Source organism: Hemicordylus capensis, chromosome 9, assembly GCF_027244095.1.
Source record: "Hemicordylus capensis ecotype Gifberg chromosome 9, rHemCap1.1.pri, whole genome shotgun sequence".
Taxonomy (NCBI): Eukaryota; Metazoa; Chordata; class Lepidosauria; order Squamata; family Cordylidae; genus Hemicordylus; species Hemicordylus capensis.
The window spans coordinates 27,577,059-27,594,581 of record NC_069665.1 but is presented as its reverse complement, the minus strand read 5'-3'; the positions used below and the strand labels follow the sequence as shown (position 1 = coordinate 27,594,581).

The window sequence follows — 17,523 nt, the reverse complement described above, 5'->3', positions numbered from 1 at the left end:
CTAACATAAGAACATAAGACCAGCCCTGCTGGATCAGGCTCAAGGCCCATCTAGTCCAGCATCCTGTTTCACACAGGGGCCCACCAGATGCATTCTGTTTGAAATGGCACAGAATTTCACCAGCCACTTGGAACGCTCTGCAAACTCATGGCAACACAAGATAAGGCCAAGAAAAAAGTTCCAGAATGTTGTCAACTTAGAGTCAACACAGGATATTTTGCAAAGGGGGGAGTGGTTTAATAAAAGTTCCGCCCTCTTGCTCCTCTTTTCCACACTTCTTTAGCCCCATTTTTGTGATCCTGCCGGTGGCAGAAACCATGCTCTTCCCACTGTTGCTGAGCACCACTTGTTGTATATATTTCACCTACAACTTGCCAGAGTAAAGGAAGCAAGCACTGCCCTTGCTCTGAACTGGCTTCGTGACAATGCCAGGTAGCCAATTAAATTTGGCTATGTGGGGAGATCAGAAGTTAAAACAATGAGGGGGAAGTTTTCTTTCCTCACTAAAACATAGGAAATGGCGGCCAGTATCAGCATGGAGTATAATCACCTTTAGAAAGTAGGGCAGTAATATGCACCTTTGAGCCTTCAAAACATTTCAAACGCATTATCTTGTTATACTCTTTCCAACAACCCTGCAAACTGAGTATCATTACTCTGTTGTTAAGGAAGATGGAAGAGTGAATCAGAATAAAGCATGCAATGAGGACTGAGGATATATTCCTAACATAAGGGTGTCCCCAAACTGGGACACAAAGACTTGACATGAAAAAGAACCTTACTTTGTTCAGGAACCTGAGCGGCCCCACCTAGAAACTTGTGTTTTCCCCTTCCATGACCTTAATAGCAATAGCAATAGCAATAGCAATAGCAATAGCACTTACATTTATATACCGCTCTATAGCCGGAGCTCTCTAAGCGGTTTACAATGATTTTAGCATATTGCCCCCAACATTCTGGGTACTCATTTTACCGACCTCGGAAGGATGGAAGGCTGAGTCAACCTTGAGCCCCTGGTCAGGATCAAACTTGTAACCTTCTGGTTACAGGGCGGCAGTTTTACCACTGCACCACCAGGGGCTTAAGTTATTTCTTTGTTAACATTTATTATAGATAACCATTGTCTCCCCAACCCCGCCCCACAAATGATTCCACATTTTCTACAAGACTTTATGATGTATGCTGCCACTGAGGTGAAAGTGGCAGTGCCGAGACTAAGCTGTTAATAGGAAATCACAAGGGGCTCAGTCCTTGCTTTGCTGTCTTCTGTTCAGTAGTAATACTTGTTCGATCTTGGAGACATTCTTTGTATGTAAAGAGCATCATTATTTCATGTGTCATCTGTGATCTTTAGAACGTCGTGGAGAAGGTAGGGTTATTCATTCCCTCCTATTGATTTCTCAATTTCCAGCAAATTGGTTTTGTCTGGAGGTTGTTTATATATTAGGGTGGGGTGGGGGGAGAATGTCCTAACTTGAAAAAAATAAAATAAATAAAAAGAGTTTTGAACTTAGCAGATGGTGATCGTGAATGCCGTTGTCTGAAATCTGTATGTAAGATGACAGAAGAATGTGCAAACAGCTGAGACTGGAGGAAGCACCAGCTACTGGTAATGACGGACATATTAAGGCTTACAACTTAGCTCCACAGCTGTCCCAGTGAAATGCTCAATATTCTTGTACATGGAGTGTTTGCAAAGGATTCGTGTCATTCTTGAGAACTTTGGGGGGTGATTTGTCTTGTCACTGAGGCAGCATGCATGTCACACCGTCCACGAGAACACGATTCCCTGGTTGCTACATACAGAATTCCTTACCGCATGCATCAACATCAGTCTCCAAGTAATGCAGCCTGGGAGGGCAGAAAGTCATAGTATGGTGGCAACCCATACCGTACAGCTTGTAAAACAAGGGGTCTTCAAACTGCAGCCCTCCTGCAGATGTTGGCCTCCAACTCCCATCATCCCTGGCTGCTGGCCATTGTGACAGGGGACGGTGGGAATTGTAGTCCAACAGCTGGAGGGCCGCAGGTTTGGAGCCCTGCCCTAAACACTGCAGTTATGAGGAGGATCACCCACCATCTGGTTTCAAGAGTTTCACTGCCAAGAGTCCTGCTCTCTGACTCAGAAGTACAAATCTCATAGTTTGGTTTCCTGAGTCTGATGAGGGGTGGGGGGAGATGTGTCAACCATCTGGCCAGCATAAAGGTCAGATCCAATTACACTTTTTCACAAACAATCATAACAGACAATTTCCATTGTGTTTCTTTGAAGCCAAAGAAATTCTTCCCTAATTTCACCTCACATCAAGGAGGACAGTGACACAGGCTATCTAGTTAACCTTGTGGAGGGCAAGGATGAGAAGTAACACATCTCACATAAAAATCAAACACTTCCTCTGGACGTAACACAACACACTGCCACACCACATTAATGTACATAGGAACATAAGAAGCTGCCTTAAACTGAGTCAGGCGCTTGGTCCATCTAGCTCAGTATTGTCTACACTAACTGGCAGCAGCTCTCCAAGGTTTCAGGCAGGAGGTCCTTCCCAGCCCTACCTGGAAATGCTGCCAGGGATTGAACCTGAAACCTTCTGCATGCAAGCAGATGCTCTACCACTGAGCTATAGTCCCATCCCTAAGGGGATTGTCTTACAGCAGACAGTGCTCATATGTAGTCACCCATTCAAATGCAAACCAGGGCAAACCCTGTTTAGCAAAGAGTACAATTCATACTTGCTACAACAAGAACAGCTCTCCACCCTGATGCTCGGTGTGGCTTTAGCAAATCTGCTCTTGTGGTTTAATGAATATCAGAATTAGGTTTTCTGGTTTCATCACCACTCCAGTTCAATATAAACAATCTGTACATGGGAGAATTGTCAGACTTCTCCATCAAAGCAGCATACATATATTGCTTTGGGTCCTCAATAATCCCTTGGATCCTGAAAAGGTCACACCTTTGTTTTGCTTTTGTGGAGAGATCTGATGGCACTAAAAAAATAAAATAAAAATTGTTCTCCCTGCAAAGCAGGAAACCTCTAAACAACAGAGGAATTTACAAAGCTTATCCTGCATAAGACCTTTATCTATTTTATGAGATTCCAAATCAGTGACATCTTGGTTGGAAAACAGCTAACAAATAGATGCCGGATTAATGCTCTGAACCCCTATTAATTTATGTGATTTAATATCTTGTATAACTCTCAGCATTGTTATACTTTGCATTTCTCAGGCCCTGCGACTCTGACAAGTCTTGAACCTTAGAAGCCAGAATTAACAAAAGAGCCTTCCTAAGTATTTAGTTCTCTTCCCTCCATGATTGCAACAGACATTCAGGAAAGGACCCTATTTCAGTGGAGGCGCATCTGCTTTGTAACCCCAGCATTTCCACATAAGGCTGGGAGAAGATCCCTGTCTGAAACCCTAGAGGGGCAACACCAGTCAGTATAAATAATACTAGTTGGACCGAGGCTCTCTCAGGATAAGGGAGCGTCCTGTGTAATCTATTTTCCACTAGCTGCCATATCTCAGCCTGATGAATATAACAGAAATATTGCCCTTCCAGCTCTGGATTCCCACTTAATCCCATTTATTCACCCTCATTCCTAAGCCACTTCTACTGCAGGTATCTTTTCCTACCATACGCATACGATCCAACCCCCCAATACATGGTCATTTAAATACTCTCTGGAAAAAGCACAGGATGGTGCAAAATTTAAAAGGTCACACAGGGTGAAAATTATAATAGCGTGCTTTACTAAGCAGCTTTCAACTATTTACACATTGTTCACGCAACATCAAAAGGGTCACCAACCAGGTTCGTGCAACTATTTCATAACAAGTGGGAAAACAAACAAAAAGGGTTTATCCTTCTCATTTCCTCTTCGTTACAAAGATTTAAAAAAAAATATTGATATACCGCTTTTCAACAAGAAGTTCTCGAAACAGTTTATACAATGAAAGAAAATTGCATGAACGCTCCCATCACTACCAGATCAGTGAATGAATGAACACAGATAAAAGATAAAGAAAGAACCAAGTACAAGAGACCCTCATTATCCGTGGTCTTGTGGACTGCAGTTTCCTATATTTGGAGATCCAGTTTCTTTATCTGTGGTTCTTGAGTGGCTGGATATGATGTCTGATGTCATTCCCAGCCACCACTTTGAAGCACAGATCCATTTTGTAGCTCTTAAACACACACACACACACACACACACACACACACACACACACACAATTTTTAAAGTGAAAAATTTGAGAATTTGAGGGACATTCCTGGAGACCTGGAAAGCATGCTACTGTGCTTTAATGCTCTTTTTTCTGCCCCTTCCCATTTTTTGGTGTGTGTTTTTTCCAGAGTAAGGAACCCAACCCCTGGATTCCCATAGAGGAAAGGTTTCTTGAGTCACTGTTTCTGTATCCACGCTAATTGGCAGGAACAGAACTCCCGCAAATAAAGAGGGCCTCCTGTATCTGTGCCAAAGTCACCTGATAATCTCAATTTCCATATGGCATTCATTCACAAACAATGGACAAACATGTGACTTACTTCACGGTCCAACATGGCAGGCGACACCACAGTGACAATATCTCCTTTCTCTGGGTCAATATAGAACATGTTTGGTGACGGCTTGTCTGGAGTCTGCTTAAGGATATTATACCTCAATAGGGCATTATCTGTAGATGGATCATCAGCATCAAATGCCGCCATGCGCATCACGGTACTTCCTGGGGGGAAATATATGTGAAAACATCATTGTTGGCAGGCAACTGTGAAGCAGGGAGGAGCAAATTATGACTTGTATCCTGTACCCTATTGATAGATATCATCTCCAGCCCTCATGGTTCAGAGAGGACAATAAAACAACCCACAGGAAGATAATCCCCATTTTACTCCCCCACCAATATTCTTTTTGAACTTCAAGTAGCACCAGACAAAAACAATGAATAATTTCTTATACAGTACATCACAGATCTTAATTCTGAAGGGTATACAATGCATTTATAATAGCATTTTCAAAATAGTATCTGTCAAAGCTAAATAATAGATGTATAATAGAATCTTCAAAATAGCAGGGAACACATTCTGATTAGTTCAACTATTCCAATATTGTAAAAACAAGTTCAAGTAAAAATTCTCTATCTTCTCACTATGTTGGCCGCATTCGCACATAATGCAGAACCAGAATTTCAGGGGGCAGAGAATATCTTAGCATTACATGCAAATGCATGCATCTCTGGTTCCACGCAGCAACCAACCCAGGGTTCTGGTATTTTTGAAACTCCAATTTGAACCCTTGGGTTGTAGTGAGTTTTGTGGCAGCAAACTGAGGTTAGATGCATCCGAATTGGGGACCGTATTGCTGTGTTGCATCCGAATTAGGGACCGTAAGCTGCTCCTCCCTCAACCCCAGCCCTGATTGGCTGTGCAAGCTGTCCTTCATGCCAGAAGGAAGCCTGCACAGCCAGTTCCCCCTCCTCTCTGCAGTCTCGCTGGCTGCAGAGAGGATGTTCTCCCTGTCATCCAAATGCGGACAGGATAGTCGGGGGGGGGGGGGAGCAGAACCACGGGCCATTGGGGATGCAGTTCCGTGCAAATGGAGCCTCTCTCTTCCCTCCCTAAATCTAACTTTTTAAAAAAATCAACTGTAATATATGAGGCCATAACTAAATAGCAGAGCATGGCTTGGTATACAGAAGGCAGAACTCTGCATGTCAGAGTAGGCAGTGCTGAGCTAGATGAGCGAATGTTCTGACTGGGTTAAACAGAGGCACTCTTCCCCCTGGACTTTGGGGCCAAAGTCTAGGGCCTCCACACCCCCTGGGCCCCCCCAATCCTCTTCAGTCTGTCCCGGGTGGTGTGGTCTCAGGACTGCACCTCCAGCCCCTGACGCACCAGGTGGCCGAGCATGACCTCTGCTGTAGAGGCGGAGCCTCTCAGAGCAGTGGGGAAAGGAATATGTGGGATGGGAATATGCTAAGTTGCGTGTTGAAATGTTTCTGCCTATGCATATTTGCATACATATAGTTGATGACATTCTCGTCAGTTCAGTTGCTGTTTGGGTCCTCAAGAACCCACATGCTACATACTGCATGTGTCACGGTGTGTGTCTGTCTAGTGGGGTGATGCTTAACTTGCAGCGGAGTGGGGATGGGCAGGCTCCAAAGGCCTTTATGTCCAGGCTCCAAAATTACCTGGGTGCACCTCTGGGTGTAAAGCAGAGTCCTCTGCTTGCTTGCTTGTTTTGATTTCTATACTGCCGTTCCAAAAATGGCTCAGGGTGGTTAACATACCACACTCTATCCAGTCATTCCTCAAGTGTGGGCCCATTCCCTCTCGTCTTTTAATTTGTCTCCACTCTTACACAATTAAACAGTTTGTTTATTATCTTGTCATAGTCAGCTGATTTGGTGTATCCCAACAGAAACTGAAGGGGTAAAAACAAGTCTTTGATAACCCGTAGCGTCAACGTTAGTCACAGCCACTTTCCTCCAAAAAGGCCTGTATCTCAATCCCAGGACACATTTATTATTCCCACGCAGAGCTGCACAGAACCAGCAAAAAACTGAGTTTATTAACTCTGCTCAATAAGTTTAATCAAACTCTGCATCGTTTAGCTGTAATTAAATACCAATTATTAAAAAGTCATAAACATTCTCTCTAAGGCAGGTAGAAATCTGTTGTTCAGTTTCATGTATGAGAATACTATTTCATATTTCCTCAGACCAACTGTTCTGGAACACCCAAGGTCCTGAATTTATTTTTATTTTTCATTTTATATTCATATACCGCCCTTTATCCTAAGACTCCCAGATGGTTAACAACAAGATAAAAACAATTCAATGAGAACATAAAAACAGAATGAGTACAGCTAAAAATTTAAGAAGAGCAAAGGACAGTTATCCATTGGCCAAAAGCCTGAATAAAGAGGGCAGTCTGCATTATCCTCCTAAAGGGTGGGAGAGAGGGAGCCAGGCAGGTCTCAGCTAAGATCAAGTTCCCTCCCTGCATTCAGTGCTGCATGTAGAGATGTCATGGGGAGTGCATCGGAATGGAGTATGCCAGCACACTTCTCTTCGAGCCGTTCATACATGGTGTCCCCAGCACTCCTCACATCTGAAGAGTAGGGATGTGCGTGGAACCATGGCGGGGTGGTTCGAAGGCGGCGGCGGCGGTGCTGCTATAAGAGCATGGGAGGGTGCACTTACCCCTCCCGCCGCTTTCCCCCCACCGGCGTCCTTTGGGAGCTATGCTGCCGCCCCAATCAGCTTTCCTAACAAAGGATGCCAGCGGGGGGAAAGCAGCGGGAGGGGTAAGTGCACCCTCCCCTGCTCTTAAAGCAGCACTCCCACTGCCTTCGAACCGGCGGAACCACTGGTTCTTTGGACCGGTTCGGAGGCCCATAAAGGGCCTCTGAACTGGTTCTGTGCACATCCCTACTGAAGAGTCCTTTGGAGATCTGCTGGTATTTGATGAAACTGTGACCCAGGAGCATCTCAGCAGCATGGCCATTTGCCCATGCCATGAAGTGGTTGGGACAAGAGGTGAGTCTTTGGTGGCTGGTGCCTGGAAAGTGTGTAACCCCGCCCAGAAATCACTCTTCCCAATTATACTCCATAGGAGGCGGTGGTGGTAATGACACCCTGCAGTCATCCATCTTGTTACGCTTTATTGTTTAATGCTTGTATGTTGTGAGCTAAAAGATTCTCAAGCAGAGAATCTTGGATGTAGAGAAGCAAAGGGACCTAAGTTTAGTCTCCCCGAGAAATAGCTGTGGTAGCTTCTTAAATTACCCTTGCCCTGCAGCATATCTTACGCACTTGCCAGTCCTAGGCCAGAAAAGAGTTTTTTCTCAAGCTCGGTTCAATGTTTTGCCCTCTGCGGTTTTAGAGGGAAGATACAAGAGAGTTCCTCCGAGGAATCATTTATGCCAATGTGGCACAGGTGAGGTTGAGACCATTTCTCTTGTTTTGCTTCACTGTCCTTTTTATAAAGCCATTCGCTCCACCTGGATTGAGCCTTATCTAAAAAAAATGTCCAGGCCATTCGGATGATTTTTATGTGGTTTATTTCTTAATGGATCATCATGTGGAGATTAACGGTAGATTGGCAAGATTTTGTGCAGTGGCTTGCAAAATAAGATGCAAAGAAACAAGTTTTAATTTTCTTGTTTAATATGACATTGTGTTGTTTAACAATTTTATTTGTATTTAACTGTTGTGTGCTGTGTTTTGGTCATGGGCTGTAAATAAAAATATGTATGTTGTAAACTGCTCTGGGCACTTTGGCATATAAATGGTATAAGTGCATCAATAAATAACCAGGGAAAGGAGGAAAGAGAGACTGGACCAGAAACTGGATCAAAGTTGGTCCAATCTGACCACAAACCCATGGCCTAAATCTCAGAAATAGGAGACTTCTCAATTTCATTGCTTTTCTACTTCTGAGGTCTAACTACACTAAGGTTCTTGGGTGCTCCCAGCTGAATGGATCCTTTACCCCCAAAGTGCTATAAAAATAATCCTAAACTTTGACTCACTTATAGAAAAACCTCAAATCTTGCCTTATGCATTACCTATAAAGCCCTGAACAGCTTAGGCCCTGGGTATTTAAGAGAATGTCTACTTTGCCATGAGCCCCACCACCTGCTAAGAGCATCTGGGGAGGTTTGTCTGTGGCTGCCGCCAACTCATTTGGTGGGTATTCGGGAACGGGCCTTCTCCGTTGCTGCCCCTGGACTTTGGAATGTACTCCCTGTTGAGATAAGAGCCTCCCTATCTCTGGCAACCTTTTAAAAGGCACTGAAGACATGTGTGCTCACCCAGGCTTTTAACTAGATTTATAGTTTTAAATAATTTTATTACTGGGTTTAAAATGTTTTTAATCTTTTGAATGATTATAATTGTTAATTGATTTGATGTTTTAAATGATTTTAATTGTAAACTGCCCAGAGACGCAGGTTTGGGGCGGTACAGAAATATTTTAAATAAATAAACAGAAGTAAAAAAAATTTGAGCTCAGGGTTTCTCCTTTTTTCCCCTCTCTCTTACTGGTGCTATGTTAATTCTCTCACATATTTCTTCAACCTTAAAAGAAGCTCAACTCATGATTAATTGACCCATTGAGTTTCTGTTACGGTCCTCTTTAAACTATCATCAAGTGATTATTTCATTGCTTGTATAGGTTGAGACATGGGCCTGCATGGGGCCATTGCTCAATGGTCGAGCATCTTCTTGGCATACAGAAGGTCCCTGGTTCAACCCCAGGCAACATCTCCAGGTAGAGCTGGGAAAGACTGCTGGATGAAACCTTGGAGGGCTGCTGCCAGCCAGTGAAGACAATACTGAGCTGGATGGTTTGACCTGGCATAAGACAGCTTCATATATTCCTATGTACCTAAGAGGGAACCTTCTCTATATGCCCCGCTATAATCTCAAGACCAACTGAGAGTGCTCTCCAAGTACCCCATCCATGCAACAAATTATAACCACCATGGCACACAGAGAGGTATAGTGGTTACTCCCTAGAGATATACACCGTTAAGGTACACAGCAGGACGAGAAGCCCAAGGGCTTCCCAGTGCAGGCTTTTATCCTCAGTCAAGCATATACCCCTATAAACGCAATTAGAAGACTTTAATGAATTTTCCATACCCACTTCATTAGGCATCTTCTCCTACCGCCAAACATCCCCCACTGTGCACATGGTGTAATTACAAAAAGCAGGAGATGATTAACCCGGGATGCCTAGGGCTGCTGCTCCTTCTTTGAACATCCAGCCCTCCAATTGGCTTGAGCGGCCTCCTCTCCTTTGCCATTCCAATGTTTCGAACTTCCACTTAAGCTTCCCTAATTCAGAATTAAGCTCCCCAAACTCCCCTTTGAGTAGTGATGTGAAGGGAAGCTCTGCATGGGGAATTCTGGCCACAGCTACTGCCTGAAGAAAGGTTTGCTCATTCCAGGGGCTACCTGGGCTCCCAATTCTGCAGGCCACTTCTTCACTGCAGACATCCACACACTATAAAGCTGGTTTATTTTTGCTTTCTTGCTGGAGTAAACCTGGCCCCCGCCATTGTGTTTAATTCTTTTCCTCCCAGACTCTCTCTTCTTGTTGTCGTGACCTTGAAAATAAGATTTCTCAGGCTTTGCTTCATTGGCACCTCAGGCACAGTTACACCCTTGAGAAATATAACCGAGATTTGACAGTATCCAGGGCTTGTTCACTAGTGATTAAAAGCCAGACGGCTTGGAGCAGAGAGGTGCACTTTGCCACGTCCTCTCACCACAATTCCACAGGCATTCAAACATCACCCCAGCCCTTTCACCCATTTCATTTGACACCTCTGCAGGGAAAAAAATGTGGGGCAACGGGTATTTATTTTGAAGTGAAAACACAAAACAAACCCATCCCTGATTAATGTTTTATAGCTGCTTCTCTCACAAACACAGAGTGATCTTATATAGGGTTAACTAAGAATTTATTCAGAACCAACTCCGTTTTCTTCTCCTCCCCACCCCTCATTCCACCCCCCACACTCTCTACAGGAACCCACTGGAACAAACTTCTCAACCAAAAAACATAAGAGATACTGGATAGAATGCAACAATTACCTAAGCTACGACTTCTAAAAGAATATTCTCCAATGCATTTAAAAGAATGGGTAGAATAATTCTCTGAAGTATTATCTCCCATTCTAAATAATGGAGGAAAATATTCTTTCCCAAGCGTCTAACTAGTGTCAATTTCATTAGTTTTGAAATGAACGTCCAAGTAGAGTGGAATCAATGTAGGCAAGTTCATAAATACTCTATGTTTGCATGAAGACTGCAAAACCAGAATCTGGACTTCCCCCATCCTACAAAAGCAAACCCTTAAGTTGTGAATATGTTTTGTGCTTTAGAAGGTGGGTTTCAGACTGGTTGTCTGCAAGTGTCATAGCAATAAGCAATTTTATAAGTACTTATATTAATAAAATATACATGCACTCCACATCCACCATAATAATTGACATTTTGCTAGTAATATTAATATGAGTGCATTTATTCCAGGTCTTTGCTATCAGTTCAATAAGGGGGTTTTATTTTTTAACACTTGCTTTTCTTAAACAGGCAATAACATGAAGATCAATGGGTTTTGGTCTTACTCATGTAGCTGGGTTCATATTTCAGAAGGATCTATAGCTTAAAATGTATTAAATTGAAGATGCATTCCTCCCTGGCATTACTCCATCATAAAGTTTTATTCTTCATAAAAGATTCATTTCCCAAGACTCATAAACTGTCAAATGCAGTCGGTTTTCGAGGCAGAAAACAACAGCTTGCAAAATTATTTTGTTAAACTATATTATAGATACACACACAGAGAGAAATATACATATACACAGATTTATATCAATATCTATATCAAATATATAGAGAAACGCAATCAAAATAAAGGGGAAATTAATATATGCATGGTCAGCAGGCTTCATACTTCTGTCAGATATCTGTGAATAATTATCTTGTGCTTACTGTAAAAATAAACACTGGACTATGTTTTAAGAGTTGAGGTGAAATGCCTCCCTCCTCCATTTTGCCATCCCATTCACCAGCAATGTAGTGGTGATCATCTCCGTAGTTGGTGCCTGCCATGTTTTCCTCCTACAATTCCCCTTGGAACAAAATTACTTGATAGGGTACGTGAGGGGGGGAGTGGCAGCAAACAGAAATAAAGTCAAAGGCCTTCAGTCCAATATCTGAATCTCTAGGAAATTCTGAGAAAACAGTAGTTTTATCTGTCAAGTTGACTGCATTAGAAACTTCCTTAGTATTTTGAAGCAGGGGAAGATTATTGAAATGTAAATATGAAATGTGAAGATATCCCTCCCTCCCTCCCTCCTTCTCTTCCTTTGTTTCTTCCCTTCTTCCTTCCTCTCAGTCTCCCTTTCTTTCCACCAAGCACACTTCCGTTTCTACAGTGTTATATTTCTACTTCATTCTGTTTTCTGGAATCAAAGATAAGCTATTCTGCTGGAAGCAGCTTTACACTAGACATCAGGAAGAATTTTCTGACTGTAAGAGCTGTCTGACAGTGGAACAGTATCTCACATAGTGGTGGGCTCTCCTTCACCAGAGCCTTAATGAGCACCTGTCAAGGATGTTGTATAGCAGAGCTGAGCAGTATTGGATGAGAGCTCCTCAGATGCTGGATGACAACTCCCAAAATCCTTGATTATTGGCCATCATGGTTGGGGATGAGGGGAGCTGCAGTCCAAAATCAGAAGACCTCCAAGATCCCTTCCAAAATTGTATGATTCTACAGATGGACAGAAGGCAGAAAGTGATAAGCTGAGGAACTGCTAGCTACTGGCATCTGGGGTTCTATGCAAAGGAGCTGAACATCCCATAGAGGAGGGGGGCATGGCCAGCTGCAACCCCTTCCCCACTCCATGCTTTGAGTGATCCATTTGGTCATGTGAACAGGGCACTGTTGCTGCTACTTATTGCCTCTTCTGATATTTTTTTGAGTAGAGGTGTGGCAGGGGAGTAATCTAGAACAGGCCGAGAATGATTAAAAAGACTGAAAGAATCACAATTTCATTGCGATCAAAATAAATCAAGTTTTGGGAAAGCGGAATAGCAGAGTGGAAGCCGCTGGGCGGTCCGCGACACTCATCATAACTAATTACATGTTTGACTGTCAATTTGTACTTTAAGGAAAAACAAACCCCAGGGAAGCAGAAACAAATATATGAAGAAAGATCTATTATGTCTCCAATCAAGTGCATTTGAATTGCAGCTGCAAATATTAACTTATGGCAGTTATTAAACTTGCAGGCCTTGCTCAATGGAAAGATGTTTAGCAAGAATTAATGAGTTCAGGCTTTGGGCATATCCGAGCGTTTTGCAAGGCCCTCATTTCCTACCCCTGAGAACTCTGTTTTGTCTAATGTGTATTTATACAGCTGCCTAATACAAGGCAAGCTGCCCCTTTGATATTCTTCACAGCCAACAGCCAACACTCCAGCAAAGAAAAAGAAAATAGGAACCAACATGGAGTCTGCATATTTGAACATATGCAGAGCAAGGCCTGCACACCAAGGGTTTGGAACACCACTCAGGGGAAGTACGATCTGTTTCTCACCAGTAGCCTTCCAGAAGCAGGCACAAGCCATTTTATTTTAGAGGGCAATGCGGCCCTATGAGCTGATGCTCTGTGTCAGAGATGTGCAAACCAGTTCGAAGTTGAACCGGTTCAGTTTGAAAGCCTGGGGTTGAGCCAAACCACCCCTGGTTCGGTTCGACACTTACTACCTCCGGGGGGTTCTCCAAGGCAGCAGGGGGGGTCAGTGGAGGTCCCCCCTCCCCCACTGGCCTCCCTGCCTTCCAAAACTGGCCTGTTCGGCCCCATTCAAGCCTTTTCCCCTGGGACAGTAGCCATTTTGGAGGCCACCGCAGCTGCACAATGGGCCTCTGCATGGCCTGGACAGGCCGGTTCTGAGCACACCCCTACTCTGTGTGTGTCTTTCTGTTTGGAGGGATCTTGTTATTTTACATCTCCTTCCTTCCAGCCTTCTGATCATTCTTATCTATCTATATCTATATAATTCTCTAAGGCATACCTGTGGCTAATCCTGTGTGTGGCATCTCTCGCGAGATTTCCTGGCAGGGCAGAATAGAGCAGAGCACAGCCGGGGAAGCCACTCTCTGAGCCAGCCTGCTGAGGAGGGAGGGAGGTCGAGGAGGAGGAGGAGGAGGAGGCGCCATTGTGAACTGGCGGGAGAGCACACGTCGGCTCCAACCACCCGCCTCCTCGTGAGGAGGATGGCTGAGCAGGCGGCAGCATGGGGAGCGAGAACAGACTGGCTGAAGGTATGCGAGGTGAGAACAAACTGGCTGAAGGGATGGGGGAGAATGGTTGAAGAAATGGAGACGAAATGAAGACGGGGCAGGGAACCAGATCAATTGAGGTGGTGTTGGGGAGACAGGGAGAACTAGGGGCGCAGATGCTCTGCACCAGGTCAGCTAGTTGATACTTAATTTTGTTATGCTTTCTGCTACTCAGTTGTAATTTCTGCTGCTTTTCTCCCTCTCTCAAAATACTGGAGGGCAGGGTCATCTGGTGAAGCGAAATGAGATTCAGGACAGACAAAAGGAAGGACCTTCTTTACACAGCATGTAGCTGAACTGTGGAATTCAGAGGGATGGCCACCATTTCAGATGGTTTTTAAAGGGATTAGGCAGATTCATCAAGGATAGGGCTCATAACAGCTACTAGCTTTGGTAGTTAGAGTCTTCCATCAGGATCAGTGCAGCATGCCTCTGGATACCAGGTGCTAGGGGACACCAATGGGAAGGGAAGGTTGCCCTCTTTTCCCCACTCGAGGGCTTCCCAGATGCACCCAGTTGGCGACTGTGTGAGGCAGGATGCTGGACTGGATGGGCCTTTGTCCGGATCCAGGAGGACTCTTCTTGTGTTCTTAGGTGAGCTGTCATGGGGCTTTTGGGCATGAGATGGAATACAAGAATAAATTAATGCAATAAATACATAAAATGACGGATTCTCCATTTGTAAGCGCATATTCTCTCTCCCTCTCTCTGGTGGCTATAGGACACCTCCAGCCTCAGAGGCATGATGCCTCTCAATACCAGTTGCAGGGGAGCAACAGCAGGGCATGCACATACCTCTTGCCTGTGGGCTTCCCAGCGGCACCTGATGGGCCACTGTGTGAAACAGGATGCTGGACTAGATGTGCCTGGGGCCTGATCCAGCAGGGCTGTTCTTATGTTCCCTGAATGTTAATCTATATATTTAATTATCCTGGGTGAGTCTTGGAATGCGCATCCCAGTGCCCAGCTGATTGGCTGGGCGGCGGAGGTGCCTGATTGGCTGAGGCGCTCCCAGGAGGATTGGTCGCCGCTGTGGGCGTGGCCATGGAGGTGAGGCGGAGGGCCTGGCTGCAGAGGTGGGGCCACGGTGGGCCCAGCCCCGGCGACGGCACTCGGCTGGGCGGCGGCATTTGGCCCGGCTTCCTGGGCCCGGCGAAGACTGGGGCAGAAGGTGGTGAGGGGAGAGCTAGCCGGCCCCAACGAGCGCACAGATGCTCTGTGCGGGGTCGGCTAGTATCACTATCAAAACCCAGTCCAGGGCATTCCATCTCACTCTCAACATTCTGACACACTTTGAAATGCCCAAGAAACATCCCCATATCTACACACCGATTGCATTCTCTTTCCTACCAAACCCGCTGCCAATCCTTCTCCCATGTATGAAGCAACCCTGAATGGGAAGAATGTACAAATTTCTACTTTGGAAGAGCCAGACATTTCCCATGTATAAATAACTGTGGCTTCCCCACCCCCTTCCCTGTTTTTTAAAACATGGGCGAATTCTGCCGTAACAGGTGCTGATTTAAAATATCACAGGCGGCTTTAGAAAAGCTTCTAAAATCTCAGGCATGACAGCAATCAGTCAGAAATGACTTATAAAGGCAAGGCAGGAGTAAGTGGGAATTACTTTTCCATTGAATGCTCTCGTAAAACATGAGCCCAATGGAGATTTACGGCCAGGTCAAACTTTAGCAATTCCAGCACTTAACTTCTCCCTCTCCCCCGCTGCCACCTGCACCCTGGGGAGCTTTATAGGTGTTTGGGTAGGAAAAATTATTCATGTGCTAAGGTTACTTGGAAATGAGTTATGTCCGCTCTGGCCCATAGAACAAGAGCGTGCAGCAGCGGGGCATGTCGCTCAACACAAACACATGTTTACAAAGCAGTCGGGAGTCTGGTGCTCAAAAAGGGATAGTGAAATATGGAGCGCCCAGGACTCAGGGAGCGAAGAGGATGTTAAAGGAGTAGGAGTGTAGCTATAATTGGATGGTGGGAGCTGGGGGCGAACAATGTCCCTGGGTCCCTGAGGATGGGGGGACCCACTAGCTGTGTGACAGCTTGCTCCTTGCTTTCCCCTTCTTTTGTTTCTGAAGACAGTGACAGGGGGACCCTTTGTATGCCCCAGGGCCCATTCCAACACTGCTACGCACATGAAAAGAAGCCCCGATAGCCTGCATTTCTGGTCCCTTTTTCGGAAAGAATCCAGTCACTAAGTTCGGAGATAGGTGGAGGGAGAAAAGGTTCCAGAATAAACGTATTTATTTATTTTATTTTATTACATTTATATCCCGTTCTTCCTCCAAGGAGCCCAGAGCGGTGTACTACATACGATAGATAAACAAACAAACAATCATGGGATCTCTTCAATGTAGAACAGCTGGGTGGAGGCTCTAGCCCTTCTAATGTAATTCAAATATGGTGTTGCTGAGTGTGCATGTGGGGGGGGGGAGAGCAGAACCATACCCACTGTCCCTATTTTTTGACTGGTGGCAGGGATCTTCCACACGTTTCTTGAAGATTCCAGGAATTTTTCATGGGACCTCCTGCACACAAAGCACTCGCTTGATTGCCGTTGAGTTACGGCCCCTCCGTCACAGTAAAAGTTAACATAGTGCAGCATTCTGCTTCCAGGGGAACACAGGGAGCTGCCTTATACCGAGTAAGACCATCTAGCTCAGGATTGTCCTTCCAGACTTCAGGCAGGAGTCTTTCTCAGCCGTATCTGGAGACAGCAGCCAGGACTGAACCCAGGGCCTTCTTCGTGCAAAGCAGACACGCTAGCTATGGCCCATCCCTATCCAGGTGGGTGGCTAAATGCCTCTAGGAAGATTAGACACATGGCATGGAGGCAGCAGTTCTTGCCTCATATTATTACCAGCATCAAAGCTATACTGCTCCTGAAAATGGAGGTTCCATTGAATGACCACGTTCAATATCAGTACTGATGAGACTCCTGTGGCACAAGGGAATGTGACTGGTGGAATAAGAAAATGGTTCTCTGACCCAAAGGGACTCACAGTTTACAAAGAAAGATAAGTGAGGCACCAGCAACAGCTACAAGAAGGGACACCGTGCTCAGTTGGATAGAGACCAGTTATCTCCTCCTGCTAAAGATAAGAGAGCCACCCCTTTGAAAAAGTGCCTCTCTGCCCATCTAGCAGGGATAATTCCATCATAGATGTGCACACTTATTGCAGGATTTGCTGTGCTAGTCCCTCGTTTCCTCCAAGCAAGCTAGGATTGCTTGCCATAATTCAAATTTGATTTCAGACGTTTACAGGCTGTTTAAATGCAGATGCAAACTTTATAGTCTAGAACGGCTAAGCACAGAGCTTACTAAAAGGAATAAATTCTGCAAGCCTTTTTGCTTTCACTTTCTCTCCATATCCAAATGTCTGTGGAGTTTTTTCCATGCTAATGCTTCTCTGCCTTTCCCTCGTCTATGTACTTTTGTCTCCGTAGCCATTTCAATTTCTTTTAAAAAGCCAATTGCTGTAAATGGATGCCCCCTCTTCAGTAAACACGTGTGATCAGTTCTCTTTCACATATGACAATGGATCATTCGCTACTATCTGAAGACAGGCAATAAACTGGATAAAATTAAATCAATTAGTTAATTTGCTTTAAAAACATTCTTCAGTTTCACCG

The 17,523-nt window shown here is 44.8% G+C and overlaps 1 protein-coding gene across 2 annotated transcripts in view; it reads right to left on the bottom strand.

The window, feature by feature from the left end:
• The window catches only part of CDH13 (cadherin 13), a 625,583-nt gene that overhangs the window by 178,112 nt on the left and 429,948 nt on the right, over window positions 1-17,523 (bottom strand). For both annotated transcript variants that reach the window (XM_053270621.1, XM_053270622.1), the window contains one exon: window positions 4,556-4,734. In XM_053270621.1, coding sequence (XP_053126596.1) covers window positions 4,556-4,734 — 179 coding nt within the window. The remainder of the gene's footprint in view (window positions 1-4,555; window positions 4,735-17,523) is intronic.